This window comes from Dendrobium catenatum, unplaced genomic scaffold (assembly GCF_001605985.2).
Source record: "Dendrobium catenatum unplaced genomic scaffold, ASM160598v2 fragScaff_scaffold_173, whole genome shotgun sequence".
In the NCBI taxonomy this organism is placed as follows: Eukaryota; Viridiplantae; Streptophyta; class Magnoliopsida; order Asparagales; family Orchidaceae; genus Dendrobium; species Dendrobium catenatum.
In genome coordinates this window covers 875,236-892,726 of record NW_021318635.1, presented here as the reverse complement: position 1 = coordinate 892,726, position 17,491 = coordinate 875,236, and the positions used below count along the sequence as shown (strand labels likewise).

At 35.7% G+C, this 17,491-nt stretch overlaps 1 protein-coding gene across 2 annotated transcripts in view; it reads left to right on the top strand.

Moving 5' to 3' along the window:
- Positions 1 to 10,001: 10,001 nt before the first annotated feature.
- The window catches only part of LOC110093744 (N-alpha-acetyltransferase 50), a 41,696-nt gene continuing 34,206 nt past the window's right edge, over positions 10,002 to 17,491 (top strand). The window contains exons 1-2 of one of the 2 annotated variants that reach the window (XM_028692863.1): positions 10,002 to 10,272; positions 11,687 to 11,809. In XM_028692863.1, coding sequence (XP_028548696.1) covers positions 10,137 to 10,272; positions 11,687 to 11,809 — 259 coding nt within the window. In that variant the 5' untranslated portion in view covers positions 10,002 to 10,136. The remainder of the gene's footprint in view (positions 10,273 to 11,686; positions 11,810 to 17,491) is intronic. The other variant, XM_020818722.2, reaches the window with a different exon arrangement.

The following is a 17,491-nucleotide window of genomic DNA, read 5'->3' as shown; positions in this document are numbered from 1 at the left end:
TTTTTACTATTAGGAGCTTTTCACTTTAAAACTGAAAGAACACATTTTGTAATATTATTAATATCACTAGCTACTTTATCCCATATAGCATTAGCATCCTCATGCATAGACAAAATCTTAAGATCTACAATCTTAATCTCAAAAATATTTTTGTTAATATTCTTTAAATACCCCCATCTAATCATATAATATCATTTTACTTTATTTTTTATTTTCTGTCCCTTTATCTTAAAGTTCAAAACTAATAATTGATGTTAGGTACATAAATTTTCACTCGAAATAACTTTATAATCTTTGCAATCTAAACGATCTAATTTTCTTATAAGAAAATAGTTAATATGATTTGTATTGTATCCTTTTTTATAAGTGATGAGATGATTATTCCTTTTCTTAAATAAGGTATTAGCAATTAAAAATCTTAAGCTAAACACAAATCTAATATGGTCTTGCCACCTTCATTTATCATTCCAAACCCATGGCCATCATGAATGCTTTTAAAATTATTTACCTCTTCATGTCCATTTAGATCTCCTAAAAAAACTCTTTCTTCAAGAGGTATCGTTTGTATTAATTCTTCCAAGTCGTTCCAAAATTTTAATTTTGAACTCATATCCAAACCTACTTGATGAGCATAAATACATATAATATTAACAATCTTAGTGTCAACAACAATCTTTGAAGTTATAATTATATATCCAATTCTATTGATTTTGATAATATTATCCTTCAAACTCTTATCTATAATTACATCTACACCATTTCTAGTATGACTCCTACCCGGATACCAAAGTTTAAAACCTAAACTATCAATCTCCTTAGCCTTCTCTCCAACCCATTTGGTTTCTTGAATGCACATAATATTTAACTTCCTATAAATTATAATATCTATTTATGCACATAGTATCACTTATAATATTATGCCTCAGTAATAAATGATGTACACCAAAAAATCTCCTAAGTAGACCCATAAGCATATTTGAGATGGTTCGTTTTCAAATTGAACTTTTTGATCCTCTCAAATATGATGCTAATGTCATTGAGGTTATCATTTCGGTCCATGCTTTTGATGATAAGGTCATCTATGTAATATTTGACCTTACGATGTATCAGCTCATCAAAGATGTGTTTCATTACCACTGATAGGTTGCACCAATATTTTTAGGTTGAAGGGCATGATTGTGTAGCATAATATGATGATGGTTGTTCTGAATGACGTGTGAATTTCATCTTTTAGTACCATCTTAATCTGATTATAGCCTAACAAACTATCCATAAATGAAAATGTGTCATTGTTAGATGTGTTATCAACTAGAAGTTATGACACTATGAGTGGAAATTCATCTTTAGGACATGACTTGTTAAGGTCTTTGAAGTCGATGCAGATATAGATCTAACTATTCTTCTTCTTGATAGAGATAATATTGGCAATCCAGTCGGCATATTTTTCATCATGAATGAAGACTACATCTATAAATTTCCTCATCTTTGTAATCACTTATTATTCGATCTCCAATCTTATTCTTCTTGGATCTTGCTTGATGGGCATTACAATTGATTTAATGACCAATATATGAACTACAACATCAAGGGATAAAACAGATATCTCAGTATATGTTTAGGCAAAGTAATCCTTAAATTCATAAAAAGTTTTTTTTTTATTTCCTCTACATGCTCTTCAGGCAGAAGAGCACTAAAGAAGGTTGGACGAGTATATTCCTCAGTCCTCATGTCAACTTCTTTCAGTATAACTATAGTAGCTTCCTTTCCACCATCTTCAAGCTCTTCTAGTGCAGGTTTGGCTTCTGTAGGTTGATCATCATAAGTGTAAATTTCATGGATCTTCTTATCACAACCATCATTAAATTTGACTTCTCCATATGTTATTGCTTGGAAAATATCTTTTCGGGGGTATTTTTGCATAATGCATCTAATACCCTTTCTTGCAAGAACATCCTTCCTTTTTAACGAATGAGGATTTCTTCGATACCAGAAGTTCAACTGGAGATGAGCTTGTCATCTGGTAGTACCGATATTAGATCTCTTATGCAATATTCTTTTAATATTTTTGAGCTAATACCTAGGCATTCTCGTAATCATTATCTCTCTAAAATTAATGAGTTTGTTAAATTAGTTGCAATGTTTTTCTTTGCACTCTCTAGATTTGTATAGTAGGCTTCTTGGCCCTACCCCTTTGCTAAGAGGAGGCATATAAAGTGTTTCAAGCTTTATATCATTATGTACCTCTCAAGAGAAGATTTCTTTGAAGTGTAATAGGGGAAGACGCATGACTAGGAATATATTTTATGATATCGATAGGTTGTTTATTTTTGTTGAGATTATACATTGCACCTTACTCATGTAGGTAGACTCGTAGTTGTAATCATAATCTGAATGTTTCGCCTTCTTGTTCCCTTCGACTGTTGACTAGGAAATCTTCTGAGATTTAGACATCCTCTTCATCTATGTCACTCCCTAGGAGAGGCACAACTTTTCTTTATTTAGAAGTAGGGACCATTTTGGGAAAGCTGGCTTATTTCTCCCCACTTGCTTCTTCTCACATTCTTATCTGGGCTGCTTTATATCATTTGAATTTGATGCCTTTACCTCAAGAGAACTCAAATTCTTTGGCTCTTTTATAAAAAAGTATTTTTCATAATCATAGATTTTTTTTTTCTTCATGAACCACAAAGGAATGGATGTTGCCAAAGAACCTAAACTCTTCTCCATTCTTGAGGTACTTCATGTATCGGTGTAGGGTTGATGGGATAATGTCATACTCATGCAACCAGGGGCAACCCAGAAGTGCCTTAAATGAAGTTTATGCACCAATTACATGGAATTTAACCTTCATATGAAGTTCCCCAAATATAAGGGAGAGCATAAATGATCTCATAGTCTTCTGCCCCTTCTTGTTGAATCCATACACCGTCATCTTATCTTGCTTGATGTGTTGTACGCCGAGGTACAATAATCTCAATGCATTAAGGCTTATGAAATCTATGAAGGACATAGGATCCATCAGGATTCTATTAATCATATTGTTGTCTCTCTCTATAGGAACATAAAAAGGGGGATTATGATCTACCATTCCGAGCATCATGACATCATTAGTGAAGATGATGATCGGCTCATTACGGGTTTGTAGGACCACAAGCATGTTATGCGTAATAAAATATACCTCATATCTTTCAGTGTCTTTGAGAGCCTAAATCAAATTCTCCCGAAGGTCTTTAAATATTATAAGAGCGTCGTATATGTTGATTAGTTCCAAGAATATTATACTATATACCTTTAGCTGAAGTCTCTTTTCTCTTAGGGTGTTTAAGGATAATATCTTCATTGATAACTATTTATTTTCCATTGTCTTTATTAAGGACCCTCTTCCTTGGTGGAGGTGACAACACCTTAGCACTTCTTAGCTTCACTCTGGCTATCTCATCTTGCTCAAACTTAATTAGTGGAGCATCTTCCTTGGAGTAAGCCATCATTATTGTCTAGAGACTCATTTTTGGGTTTACAATCACACTCTAGTCTCACATACTCCATCTGCGACTCTATATCATACTCAAACTCATCTTCATTTGGGAAATTCTAATCTTCTTCTGAATTATAGTCCATTGATGAAATCACTAGATACGTTTCAGAAGCTGCTTCTCCAGCATATTCTTCTTTTGTTAGGGTCACTGGTGTCGCCGAAATGACCTGACAAGTTTTCTCATGAAGTGAGTTTCCACCAACTTCTTCCACTTTAGCCACTTTAGTTGTCTTTTTTTTCTTCTTAGGCTTCTTTAGCTTGGTTTTTCTTTTGGAAGACTTCGCTTTTCTAGATTTTGAGGAACAATCTTGGTTAGGGTGTTGTTTGGACATAGATACAACTACGAGAGGCAACATCGACTCGGTAGGAGATTTTCATTTTTATTGAAAATCCTTCAAGTTGCTTCAACTTTTTTATAGTCTTCTTGGAGACCATAGTCCCACACTGATCCTCTTAGGTTGGCATCTTTCCAAAATCGAGGGTATGGAAGAAGATGTAATCATCCTAGTTGATTCTTTTCTATGGTGAGCCAACACATTGTCCGACAATATTAGTTACACCCTCTAATACGTTCTTTCTAGCCAATCCTTGAAGATGTAACAATATTTAATATGATGGCTGATTACCAGATGGTAATAACTTGAGTCGTTAGTATATTTTGACTCCTCGGGCCTCTTGTACTCCAAAAGTTATAGGCCCACTTTCAATGCTTATGAAAATAACTTGGTGACACTCTCCCTCTTAAATGAATATCCTTTATTACTCATATCTTTAAGGGATGGGAACATTTGATCACCAGTTTTTGTTGTTTGTCTTGGGAGTTCTCATCAACCCTAAAAAGTTTGTAGCTTATCATTTCCCCAAGTATCAACTTCGATAGGAGATTATGATTATAGGCCTCTTTTGTCTTCTCTTCATACTACATTGGCTTTTTTATCTTTGTTTATATTATAAGGCACGTATTTTTCCTTATTTGGTCTAAGAGAGGACATGAGATATAGCCTTGTTGGGCTTATCAGAGTGGACTTCTGATATTTATAAATTTAACTTTATAAACTTCATCACTCCGTCTAGCAAGTCTTAAAATGTGGTGATGGTGGCCATTTATAAAAATTATTGCATCTTATCATCGATGTTTCCCATTAACAATTGTACTGTGTGTTCTTCTTCCAACTACTGCTCACATTTCATACTTAGATTACACTAGCGAGTTATGCATTTGGTTACTAACTAATCTTTCTTTCTCTTATTTAAGATGAGATTAGTGATGGTTATCTTCTCGGTCGCGCAGACGAACCTCTTCATGAACATTATTTCCAATTCCATGAACATATTCATAGAGTCCTTTTGAAATTTAGCATACCATTCAAAAGTAGTCACCGTTAAACTAGTAATGAATTATGAGAAGAGTAATGCATCATTGGCTTCTATTTTCCCTCATGTGGCTTTGAATTGTGCCAAGTGTTTTCTAAGGTTGTTATTATCATTGAAGGTATTAAACTTTGGGACATATAACCCTTTTAGGTATGACACTTGGTCATATTCCGTCGGATATGGGTGACCCTTTCCTACCAATTTTTTCTCCTGATCAACTTCTATAATAGCCTTGATTCTTTTAGCGATTATCCCATCTTGATGTATAACCTTCTCAGGCTCAAAGGTACTAAGCTATGTTCTACGAGATAGGCTAGCGATTGACATTATGAACATCTTGGCCACCTTCAGGAGTGCCTCACACTCCTGAGATTTGAGGCACTTGGAGATTTAGAGGATCGGGTAGAGGAGTGAGTTCAGGGCCTGTGGTAGTAGTTCTTTGCATCATCTACATCATTGTCTTCATCTAAGCCATCATTTCAATCATCTTCTCATTTAACTAAGAGATTTTTCTTTTCTTGGACATCATCAGTTGTCCTATTTATCTTCTCATGTTGATGAGTGTAACATTTTTTACTTTGATGGGATTCTCTATGACCACTTATTCTTCTTCTTTTGAAAAGCGGCAACCTCTGTCGGTAATGAACCTAGTCTCACGGTGGCATCGATGTATTTGTATAGGCGGCTGTTGCTAATCATTGTCATCTTCACTATCATCATAATAGGCCTTATTATTGACATTGGTATGCCTGACCATGTATACCACTTGAACGTCTATGGTGTTTCCTTTTTCTTCTTCCTCCTCTTCTTGTACTCGGATCTTCTAATGGTGATGCCACTTGATTTATGACTGTTAATTTGGTAGGAAGATTTTTTTGACCTGCAGGCTACAATCAAAGTTGGCCACGTCCTTCGATAGGGTCAACGAGCGATGGGAACTCCTAGAAGATTTTCGAGGTTGTCGACTGTTGGGGTGATCATTTATGGGTCTTCTTTGGTACCCATTTATAATGTTGCTTGTGAGTGGGGGTGAAACTCTGAGAAGATACACTAGATGTCAAACCTATTCTTCTTTCTCTTTCTTCTTCTCTGCAAGGCTTTGGCCTATAGACTTCTTTCCCTTTTCATCAGGACTTTTTGGTGGCGGATCCTTAAACTTTTGGTTCAGGTAATACGTCTAGATGTTCACCGCGAGGGGGGGCCCTTTTGGGGGGGGGGGGGGGGGGGGGGGGGGAGGACTACTCTCTTTTCTCTCTTTCACCATAGGTGGTCGCTTCTTCCTCCTTGCCCTTACTACAGGTGGCTACTATGATTTCTTCATCATGAGCCCCTTCTCCTTCATCATCATTAAGACCTTGTATACTCTAGTTAATAATGTTTTGGGCTCCTTCTTCTAATGTGCTAAGGCTTCAAGTTGTTGGTCCCAAAATGATCTTTTCAATTGGTCAGTGGAGAAGTCTCTTTTCACTCATTTCAGGTCTGTAAACCTGCTCTTGGTAGGAATTGGTAGCTTTGGCTATTGGGCTAATAGGTTCGATGGATGGATTACCAATTATTGTTGAGCTCATAGCTCAACATTCTTCTTTCTTCTTTGCCTCCTTGTGAGCCTTCCTCCAAATGAGGAGGCTTTAGTATCATGCTTTTTAGGTAACCCAGTTGGCAGAGTAGTGGCTTTGGCAGGTACCACATAAATTCTTCCTCCAGCTACATCCCTTTTTAGAGCCAGGTCTTCTAGTTAAGATAGGCATTCAAATATAGAAATTCTCCTGTGAGTATTTTCAGTGGCATTGGTAGAAGTAACTCGTAATGCTAGAAGATGCATGCATCATGCAAGAATTTTAGTAGAATGGAGCCTTCTAGAAGACCCTTTAGATTCAATACCGAATATGAGGAATGCAATTGCCATTGCAATATTTATGGGAAATTGTCATCCACTAAATTGGATGGTGGCCCCAATGTTTCAGTGTTGATGACCACATTAGCTAGCTTAATGCTAGCTCCTCCTCCCAACTGATTGATAATTAAGGTGTTATGTAGATCTATCTGCACAAATGAAATGCAATGGTTAATAATCAATATATGATACATCACCCCATATTTTCAAAATGCAGAGAGTACATAGAATATAAAAATATAATTAAATAATTAAAATAAATTTTAAACCTTGCTTGGTGAATTTTTAGTGAATTTATTAAGTAATCATTTTAGAATATTAGAAATTTTAATTCGTTAAATTATTATTTTTAAAATTTTAAAATTTTAGCCCATGTTAATTTAAGCTGCTACCGAAGCGCTTAAATAAATACATGTTTACCCTAGTGTAGTTGTCAGAAATCTATTGGCTCCAAAAATTCTCTCTTCGGCCTCCCTTGCTTTTAGGGGAGTTATAACGAATTAAGTTATGAGGTAAATTTTTAGAAGACATATTGGGTATGAAATAAGACACTACCTAGAGATTTCACCCTCATTTTGCGAGGACTTTATGATATGAGTTTTGGTTTCATATAGGCGTAAACATGTATAGTCAATTACCCCTCTTGATAATAAGAGAGAACTTTTGATTAAGGCTAATCACCAATAAGTTACATAAAGATACATATTATGGCGTTTAGTAGTAGCTAAATTAAAAATTTCACCATCTTGCACTTAAAACGAATTATAGGGGAATGATGATAAACTCGATCAAGATCTTATGGTTCTATCATCCCAAGTCTTAACGGTCCCTGGTCTAGTTAGTTAGAGAACATAGTCGACCCAACCTGATAGAAGGATCCTTATAAACAACTATGGGTTGATTCATCCAAAGGTATCTAATAGATATTGGGTGAATATTTATCAAAGAAGATAAATTTGAATCCACCTTAACTAACAGAGGACTTTGTGCCCTAACGATTATATCATATTGATCTATATCTCAAGGATTTAGTACTATTGGCGAGCATACAGGCTCTAGCCGTGACCCTAATTAGCTTTGCCATTTGGAGCCAAACCACCCGGTTCAAAGAGCCCCGGTCATAGTTATTTACCTCAACACTATTTAGTGGCAAAATCATTGATTAAAGAACACATGCAACACCCTTACTGGCAAAAGACTATTTAAGAATGAATCCTAATAATATTATAGACTAGACATTATCTCTTTATGAGCTGAAGTGATATTTGAATTTGTCCACCTAAACAAATAGTTGCAGAGGGTGGATAAAGTTTACCTTAAGCATATTATGGTTGAGCTATACGTTCAACACGGCCATATGCACAGGGAATTCACGTAAATGAAGCATACCCCCTGTCATCATCTACATGCAAGTTAATTGGTGATCTACTACATTCATTGGTATTTTCATCAGAAGTTCCTTTAGTAGATTTACTACACTCATGAGGAGTCTTTCTTCACTGGTTAACACCTTCATTATGCATCCTACATAATCACCATCTTTATGAGCTACTCTCTACATACTATGGATCATTGGTTGTTTAATGTATGTGCTTTCAAGTTAACTATTATCATTGGTAGGGAACTATTATATTCATCCACAATTAGATTGGTATTGATTGCTGGATTATCATTGCATTCATTCCAATTCTTCTAATGTCGCTTATAAATATATTGTGTTCCTTTGTATATGACCATTGGTAAGTCATCATATTCATTGTATGAGTATTATTACCATTCGTAGGCGATCTATTTCATATGTATTGCAAGTCACTTACTACTTGTTGACGCTTGTGCATTGATTGATATAGCTAGCTGCCATATTCATTGCAAGTTTGAGTTGTTGCTTATGAAAAAGTCAACAAATCATGTCTATTTAGACTTCAGCACAAGTTCCCTATTCATTCATTGATTTTTTATTTGCATAATCAAGAACACTAATTAATATTTTTAAAATTTTAATGTGACTATACATTCATTAAATTAAATTCTGGTTCCCATTGCATTTTGTTCGAGTTCCTTGTTTTGTTTAAGTCCCATTTTGTTTTGTTTAAGTCCCCTGCATTTAGTTCAAGTCATGTGCATTTGTTCAATTTAGGTCATATGTAATTTGTTCAAGTCTTGTGCGATCGAGATGCGTGTAAATGGGCATCTTTGATGCCATTTTGGAGGAGATGAGCAACTGTAGCAAGAAGCTGATATGAATAGGATTTGCGTATGATTTCGTCTGAGGTAATGATTCAATATGTATAACTTGCTATTATGTTTAGTGCATGACAATTTTAAAATTGTTAGGTTGACCAAAAAGAATCTCATATAATTACCATCAAACATATTTTAAGACATCTTATTGGAACACACACTATGAAAATTGACTAACCTAGTAATACCCTATTATTTAATCTCATGTGCTGCTCTGGCTTTGATTTTTACTAGTTATAAAATTGATAAGAAAAGTATATCATATACATGTTAGTTTTGTATGACATTAGTCAAGTATGGTCGACGAACGGGTGGAAGTTCGACGGTGGTTGAGAATAGCTCCTCTCAAAATAAATTTTAACCGACGTATATTAGTGAAAACAAAGTTTGGATGGCCATATATTTAATTTTAGAAGCTTTCAATTTTATTTTGTCTTAGATTCATGCCCGATCAAAATAAATTTTAACGACGTATATTAGTGACTTCTTTGATCGTCTCTTTTTTGGTGTTTATGCTGTCTTCCGACCAGCATGGATGACAACAATTATAGAATTCTAAATATTGCTATGTTGGTTAATGGTTTTTTAGCACTATTTTTTTTGAAATTTCTTTCATAATTTTACTATTTGGGTCTATATATTTTGTCATATATTTTGATGTTTATATTTATTTATTTTTTTTCATATTGAAATCTTTTTTAATTTGAAGTTTATCAAAAAATATGTTGGATGTGACTTTCAAATTTAAGGAAAATACTTTATAAAAAATATTAAAAATAATTTTAATATATTATATTTATTTTATAGTCTATTCTTTTTTAGTAAAATAAATGTTCCCTCAAACAAATTTGATTATGAGTTAGCAGTGATTTATTTATCTTTGATTTCATTTGAAATAATTTTTTTATCTTAGTAATTTTTAAATCAAAACTGCACAGCACAAAATTTTTTAAAGCTTCTCGAATCCACTAAAAAAAGCTATAGCCTAAAAGCTAGTTGATCGGCGGCGGAATTGCACGGTTGGTTGGCCTGCGGCTGGTTTAGGGTTAAAGTTTTACCATTTGTTCGGACTGAGGGGAGAGGGAGAGAGAGATGGGGATATCCCTCGACTGCCTGAGGGACAAGAATCTGATGCAGTTGAAGAAGCTCAACATCGCGCTCTTTCCCGTGCGTTACAACGACAAGTACTACGCCGACGCCCTCTCCTCCGGCGATTTCACGAAGCTCGGTTCGTTTCATCTCTCCCGCGCGTTTACCTTTGCTCTTCGTAGTTCCCTAATGGCGAGGATCCATTTTTCTTTACCTCATTTTGGCCAGCCTAGTTAAAGCTGGTTTAGCTTTGACGGCTTCTGGGAAATAATTCCTCGGAGTTCCAATCTTCCCCATTGTGGTTCCACATGCATAGTATTTTATCTCCCTTATCCTTTTTTTGTTTAAACTTTGTCCTCTATTGTTTAGTTAATCGAAGAAGCTACTTTTAGTTATTTAAATTTATGATAATGGTTCTAGAATCCGGAAATCATTATCTGCATTTTTTTGCATCTAAGAATGGAGTTTTTTGTCATTCAGATGTTCACTTACCGGTTGTGGATGGTTTTAAATCCTGGAAACAATTCATTATATATCTTGTAAGCTTCTGTAGGGGATGTCAATGGGATAAATCAGCAATTTCAAGCCTGCTTTGTACATCCAGGAGAAGACGGAATAAAGGAAGAAGATGCACCAATTGGGGAGAAAAGATTTACTGTATTGATTTCTGCATAGCTCCTTGCTTGCAGCTTCTCACTACATATACTCCCTTTTACCCTATTAACCCATTCATCCACTATAAAGGAGACATAAGCCTGCCCTAAAAAAGCCAAACACAAAATAATTTTAAATTCACTTATTCTATTACACCCAAGTGTCACCCCCTCTAGCCATTCTCCACTTGATATTTCCATAGCCATGTCGGTGGCCTCGGTGGTTTTTGAATATTCTCTCGCGTTCATAACAATTTCCCCTCTTTCAAAAAGTACCTTATTCTCAAGGTCAAGAATAGCAAGGTTGTTTTTTTCGATTACCATTAACTAGCCAAGTGGCATCTCCTTGTGGTAGTCCATTCCATCGAATTAGTTTTGTAGCTTTATATGACCATTTCTGGAGAGTTATAGAATATTGAATATGATAGCAGCTTGAATTATTGGTTGACTCTTTCACTGTAGTGGTGCTAATACCGTAAGATGTAATTGGTTGTCGTGATTGTATTGTTTCAGTAGGGAGATATGAAAACCTTGGAGCTTGTTTTGTTGCAAGTATTATTAACGTAGAGTAAACCAAATTCAGATAATTTGATTTTTTTAGGTATTTGATTCAAAAATCTAATACATCTACTCTCCTAATCGCATCATTTGAAGGTCACTGTTTGAGGCGTGCTTCAAGGCATGAGCCTTGAACGATTTTTTAAACAATGCCAAGAGCTATGTCAAAATAGTACTTGCTAATAAATGAAGGGATTCCTTGTGCATATCTTCTAAAAATTTTCAAATTCCTAAAAAATGCAACTCACATATGTTGTCGATTTGGATGCTTTGAAATTTTTTAAAACTTTACTAGTTCGTGAGATTTGTTAACAGCATTGTGAAAAACCTTGTTCTTTGCAGCTTATTATAGTGATATTTGTGTTGGTGCAATTGCTTGTCGTTTGGAGAGAAAGGAAGGAGGATCAATTCGTGTTTACATTATGACACTTGGTGTTTTGGCTCCATATAGGGGATTAGGAATTGGTAAGTTTTTGCAGTTTTGGCTTGTAAATTCATATATATTTGTTGGAAATCTTCTTGTTCATCATTGCAAAATGCTTTCACAAACACTTAACACTGGCTGAATATATTTTGTTACGTCTTGGGGTTCTGAGAATTTTAGGGACTGCTGAAGTGTTTAGGCATGTTGAAACTTACTTTCTTTGAATTTCTTTTTGAAAAAAACACAATGTCCTTCATATGGAGAAAGGGACGCAACACTTACTGATTTTAGAAGAAATTTTACTTCCTCAAACTTTGAAGTAAATCATTTTCCCTTTTTTTGTTGATAAAGAGGAATATTTAGCCTTCTAAGATGCATGCAGATGTCTTAATAACTTTACTGCAACTAGCAAATCATCCCGTTACAACTGTGAGGGATAAATCTTGAAATGAAAATCTATATGTCTGTGTTACTGTAGTGTCTATCCCTTGAAAGAAACCCTTGTACTTTGAGCATGCTAACAACCAAATAAAATACAGGTCGTTGTTTGCTTGAAACATAAAATGAAATACTGGAGTTAAACATTAACTTCTTATCCTACTTGTTAGATTTTGTCACATTTCTCCTGTAACAACCCAAATATTCGTAGCATAATAGATGATGATTCTCATTAAAAAAAGGTGAATAGCAGAATTTTATGTTCTTTGAGGCATGCCGTAAAGTTCTATGTTATGTAGTCCAGCATCATTCCCACAAGAGCAAAAGTTAGGATACAAATTCTAATATAGGTAAAGGTAACTATAGACATGAACAAGATGCATTAGGTAAATTGTTGTATTGATCAAAAGAATAGGCTGTTGTGGGAATACTCGTAATGAGCAGAGAGTGTAAAATATCTGGAATAATATATTGTATATATTTTAATCTGTTATTGTCTGCATCAAATAATTATTAGTGAATTAGAATGACTTATAATATAGCTGTGATATCTCATCTTTAATCATGTTTGTATTTCATCATTTGATGGAGTTTCTTATTATATGGTTATCTAGGAGCTAACAATGGCTTGTAAAGGCTTACTTTCTTTCGTTTCCATTGAGTTCATATCTCATATTTTCAAGAATTTTTATTGAGCATTTTGCATTAGGGCCAACTTTCTAAATGGAAGGTTGACTTTGATATCCCATCTAAATAAGCTTTATTTTGTTTGTGTGAATGACACAAATTGGTCTACTATTGGGATGACGCTAGATGGTCTATGAGGGTGAGGAGGTGGCACCTGCAGAGGGAAGAGATGAGCATCCTTCAATTCAAAATACGTCTCTATGTAGGGAAAGAAAGTGAATAAATCGAGATAGTGAGGCAGGTAGGTCGATTCTCAGAGATGTCACCAATTGGCCTTAAAAGAGCAGTGATGACGGTGTAGAGAATAGAGATAGAGGAAAGATGAAATATATGAATACGATGATATATGTGGTTCGACTTTATAGCTTAAATAGTATAAGGAGATGGCGGGGGTGCCTACTGTGAAAATACGATATGTATACCTTTGAAAGAGTGTGGACCTCACCTTATTATGTAAACTTGATAGAAGAGGGATTGAAGAAGGGAAGGAGGTTTGCTTTGGATACAAGAGTTCAAGTCTCAATTGAATGGAGAAGTACCCCTCTATAAGAAGGGGTATTTATAGGTTTGCATCTTAGTATAAGGTGATACTAGTAATGACAGAGGTAGTGGTCCATGTGGCTAGCTTAGAGGCGATTAAGTGCTCGGGAGTAGTCTTTGGACTATCAAATGAATGGAGCACCTATCATAATCGAGATGGCTCACTATGTACGGTGGACATGTGGAGCTCACTTGTGAACTTTGGGTGCAATATTCATTGAATATGCTTTGATTGATTGGCATAATATCGAAGGCCTAGTGGAGATCTATTATAGGTTGGGACTATGATGCATGGACACGGACACGGCGACACGGACACGACACGACACGGACACGGGACACGGCTTTTTTTTAAAATATAGGACACGGGTACGGTGCGGACACGACAATATATATTTTTTAATATAGCGTATATATATATATATATTAATGTAATATCATATTAAAAATGACAAACAATAATAAATGAATGACACGGTGTCGGACACTGCACGCCTGTCCAATTAGTTTTTAATATTTTTTTAATCGGACACGTTTTCGGCGTGTCCGACACATGTCGGAGGAGTGTCAGAGGAGTGTCGTGTCGGACACGGTGTCGGACACTGCACGCCTCTTTGAGGAGAAGTGTCGGTGCATCATAGGTTGGGGATCAAGCTAGGATGAAAATTGTTGGTGAGACCTACCAGATGAGTTGTGGGAACTTGAGAAGGAAACCTATTAGAGTCATCTTTGAAAGGTCTACTCAGATATGCTATATTGGCTGGAATGATGAACACTATCAACTTGGTGCATATGCAAGTTAGGGCAGGCCATTAGGGTGTCAGGGAAGCCTAGGCATGATTATATGCTGGTCATCTCTAGAGGGTTACTACTAGAAGCTTAAGGGCCTAAAAGGCCACTCCTCTTCTACGGGATTTGGTTATTTAGTGAATTTGGATTCTGGAAACAGAACAATGCTTACTCAAACTCTAAATTAATTTTGTTGAAAACTTTGCATGCATCGGGTTTTGTCAAGTTCATATCTAAATATATTTTCTAGTTATCTGATGCTAATCTGCTCATAAATCATAAAGGTCAGTAGGATCTATAAAATAGGAAAAGCAGGGATAATGAAATGAAATAAAATAAAGGCTAAAATTAAATTTGGAAGGATAATTGAGCTGCTGGACTGCAAAAAAATTCTTACAACACCAAAAAACCACAGTAAAAATAAAATGTGCTTGCTAGAATTGAACTTTGTACTCGTTTTAAAGGTTAAAAAATTAGATCTCCAGTAGCTTTATGGGAAGTATACAACTTAACGCTCTTATTTGCTGGATGGGCTTTGATTTCAGTGTTTCTGTGAATGGTTTTGGTTTTGGAGCTTTACTTTGCAATGGTCACTTTTTTCAGAGGTAGCAGTATCATCATATTTGAATGCTTTTTAAGTTGTCACGTAGCATCATTTTGGATAATTCACTTGGAATTGCCATCAACTGGTTCAAATTGTGGCAAATATATTATATTTTACCCTTTTGGAGGTAACTGTACATTATTTCCCAATTTTGTGTTCGAGTATGCTGCATTTATATTCTTCTGCAAGATAAAAATTTATTTATGAGTTGAGTTTCATCAGGTTTGATAAGTCTTTGTATTTCCTTTCCCTCAGTTTTCTTCCCCCATGCAGAATTAAGCCATTGTGTTTTAATGATGTAAACATTGCTTCAAGAGGTTGTCTCACATCCAACAGGCTCTGCAGTGTCAAATAAGATGTGGCAAACCTGTAGAATAAATTTGCATTAGGAATTGAAAATGATTTGCAGTGAACAAATGTAATAACAAACATAGTGGTTGTAGGACAAATGATTTCCTTTTTTGAAAACTTTCTCATTAAGGCTAAGACCCATGAGTGGTTGTATATGAACTTTGTGATCTTCTTCGCCCTTGAAAGAGCATTCTTATGTTGAGGTAAATCACCAAGTTCCTTCAATATGAGATCGATATAGTGTGCTGCGCAGGGAGTCCAATACAAGTGTTTCCTCTTCTCCATCAACATCTGACTAGCTGCTTTGTATGCACTGGCATTGTCAGTCACCACCTGAATAACCAATTGCTCCCCAATCTCCTCAACAACACCATCTAGTAAATTGAAAATGAATTCAGCATTTTAACCTCATCTGAAGTTTCAACTGATCGTAAAAACACAGTGCCGTAGGGATTGTTGACAAGGATATTAATCAAGCTCCTGCTCTTCATGTCAGACCACCCGTCTGACATAATGGTAACACTAGTCTCAATCCATATCCGTTTAATCTCATCAATGCTATGCTCTGTGTTCTGTAGCTCTTCCTTCAAAATCCATGTTCGCAACTCGTACATGGAAGGTGCCTTCAACCCTCTCCCATACAACCCTACAGACCGCAGCATATTGAAGTAGGTCGGCGATATCACAACATTAAATGATATGACATTCTAAAAAAAAATCTGTCAATATCCATGCCAACCTGCCGTCGACCCTCTCTGGTACCAGCCGCAGGCATCATCTGTGCTTTTCCTCTATCCTCTCATGGAGTAGTCATATACTGGTCCATAGAATCCTGCACACATCTATTATGTATAGTGGAGGAAGAGCTCTTTTCATTATCACTCCCGAAGTAAGCATCATGTTTGACCCTTTCATCAAATTACTCCTGTTGTAAATGTTTGGATGTCGTACTCTTTTTCATATAAGCTGTAATTTCTTCCTTCACGTTATCCGGAACATTCGCACAAGGTGCTACGTTCTTATGTGAGCTGGATAAGTTTTCATTCATGCGAGTTATTCCTCCCTTCACCACTTTATCACAAAAATTGCATTTTAAATACACACGTCTTCTCGACGCCTCCTACATCAACTTGTACACTGTACTTCCAAGAAGGGTCACGCCGCAATGATGTATTAGACTTTTCTTTGCCCCTAACCATATTTCATAAAGCACAAATGCAAAATAAAACAAAAAATTTTAAAAAAATTAAAACCCTAGATTTTATATAAGTTCAAAAAATCATACCTTTAACTAAAAAAAACCCTAAGACCGGTTGAAGAAGTGTCAGAGGGCGGCTAGACATAAGAGCCTCACCGGCGTGAGGGCGCTGACGAGAGAGGCGGCAGAATGGTGCGGGAGAGTCGGGATCGGGAGCATGCAGGACAGCTGCCGCGGGAGACCTTCGTTCAGTTTGGCTTGGACCGATAGAAGGAAGAAGAAAATAGGTTTTTTTATTACGAACTTAAGTAAGTGGGACCCTATAGTGAGGCCTACGCTTCAGCCAAAATTGCGCAAAAGAGGAATTGAGGCGCGCCTCACTGTCCATGAGGCGTAAGCCTTAGTAAACTCCAGAATTGCCTAAGCAATAAAGTGGCATTGGTCCGAATTGCGCAGAGGCGCGCCTCCTATTGCGTAATTTTAAACTATGGCGTGTAGCATATGAGTATTTTGTGTGGCCTGTATTTTACTTTTTCTCTATATAGTCTTTCATGTAAGCTCTCAAAACCCTATAAATAAAGAGTTATGAGGAGCAATTTTGAACTTTAGGCCTTTTAGGCCCTTACTCTTTTCGAGATATTTTTGTGCCTCTTAAGTCCCACTTTTTGTTTTTTTTTTAATTGAGTTAGTGAAGATTCTACTAGTTTATTCTCATCCACTCTACTCTTTACTCTCCATTCTCACTAATAGGTTCACAATTCACCTGGTAGATTTGCTAGTAAAGTTGGGTATTATCAACTGGACAAATCTGAATTCAACACTAATGCTTTTATGTTAACACAAATTAGGATTAGCCTTACCTTTATTATAATTAGACCTTTTTATGTCATGCAGATTAGGGTTTAACTTTATAAAGAATTAAGAGGCACCAAAGTTCTAGAAAACATTAGAAACATCTACAAAAACCTTTTAAAATTTTCCGAAAAGGATTATGGACCATTCATGAAGATCGTAAGGATTTTTTAAGAGATGAGATAATGTTCTTATCTTCAAAATTGGATCATCAAGCTTGGTTATCCATTATTAATTTAGAGAATTTGAATTATTTTGTTGCTT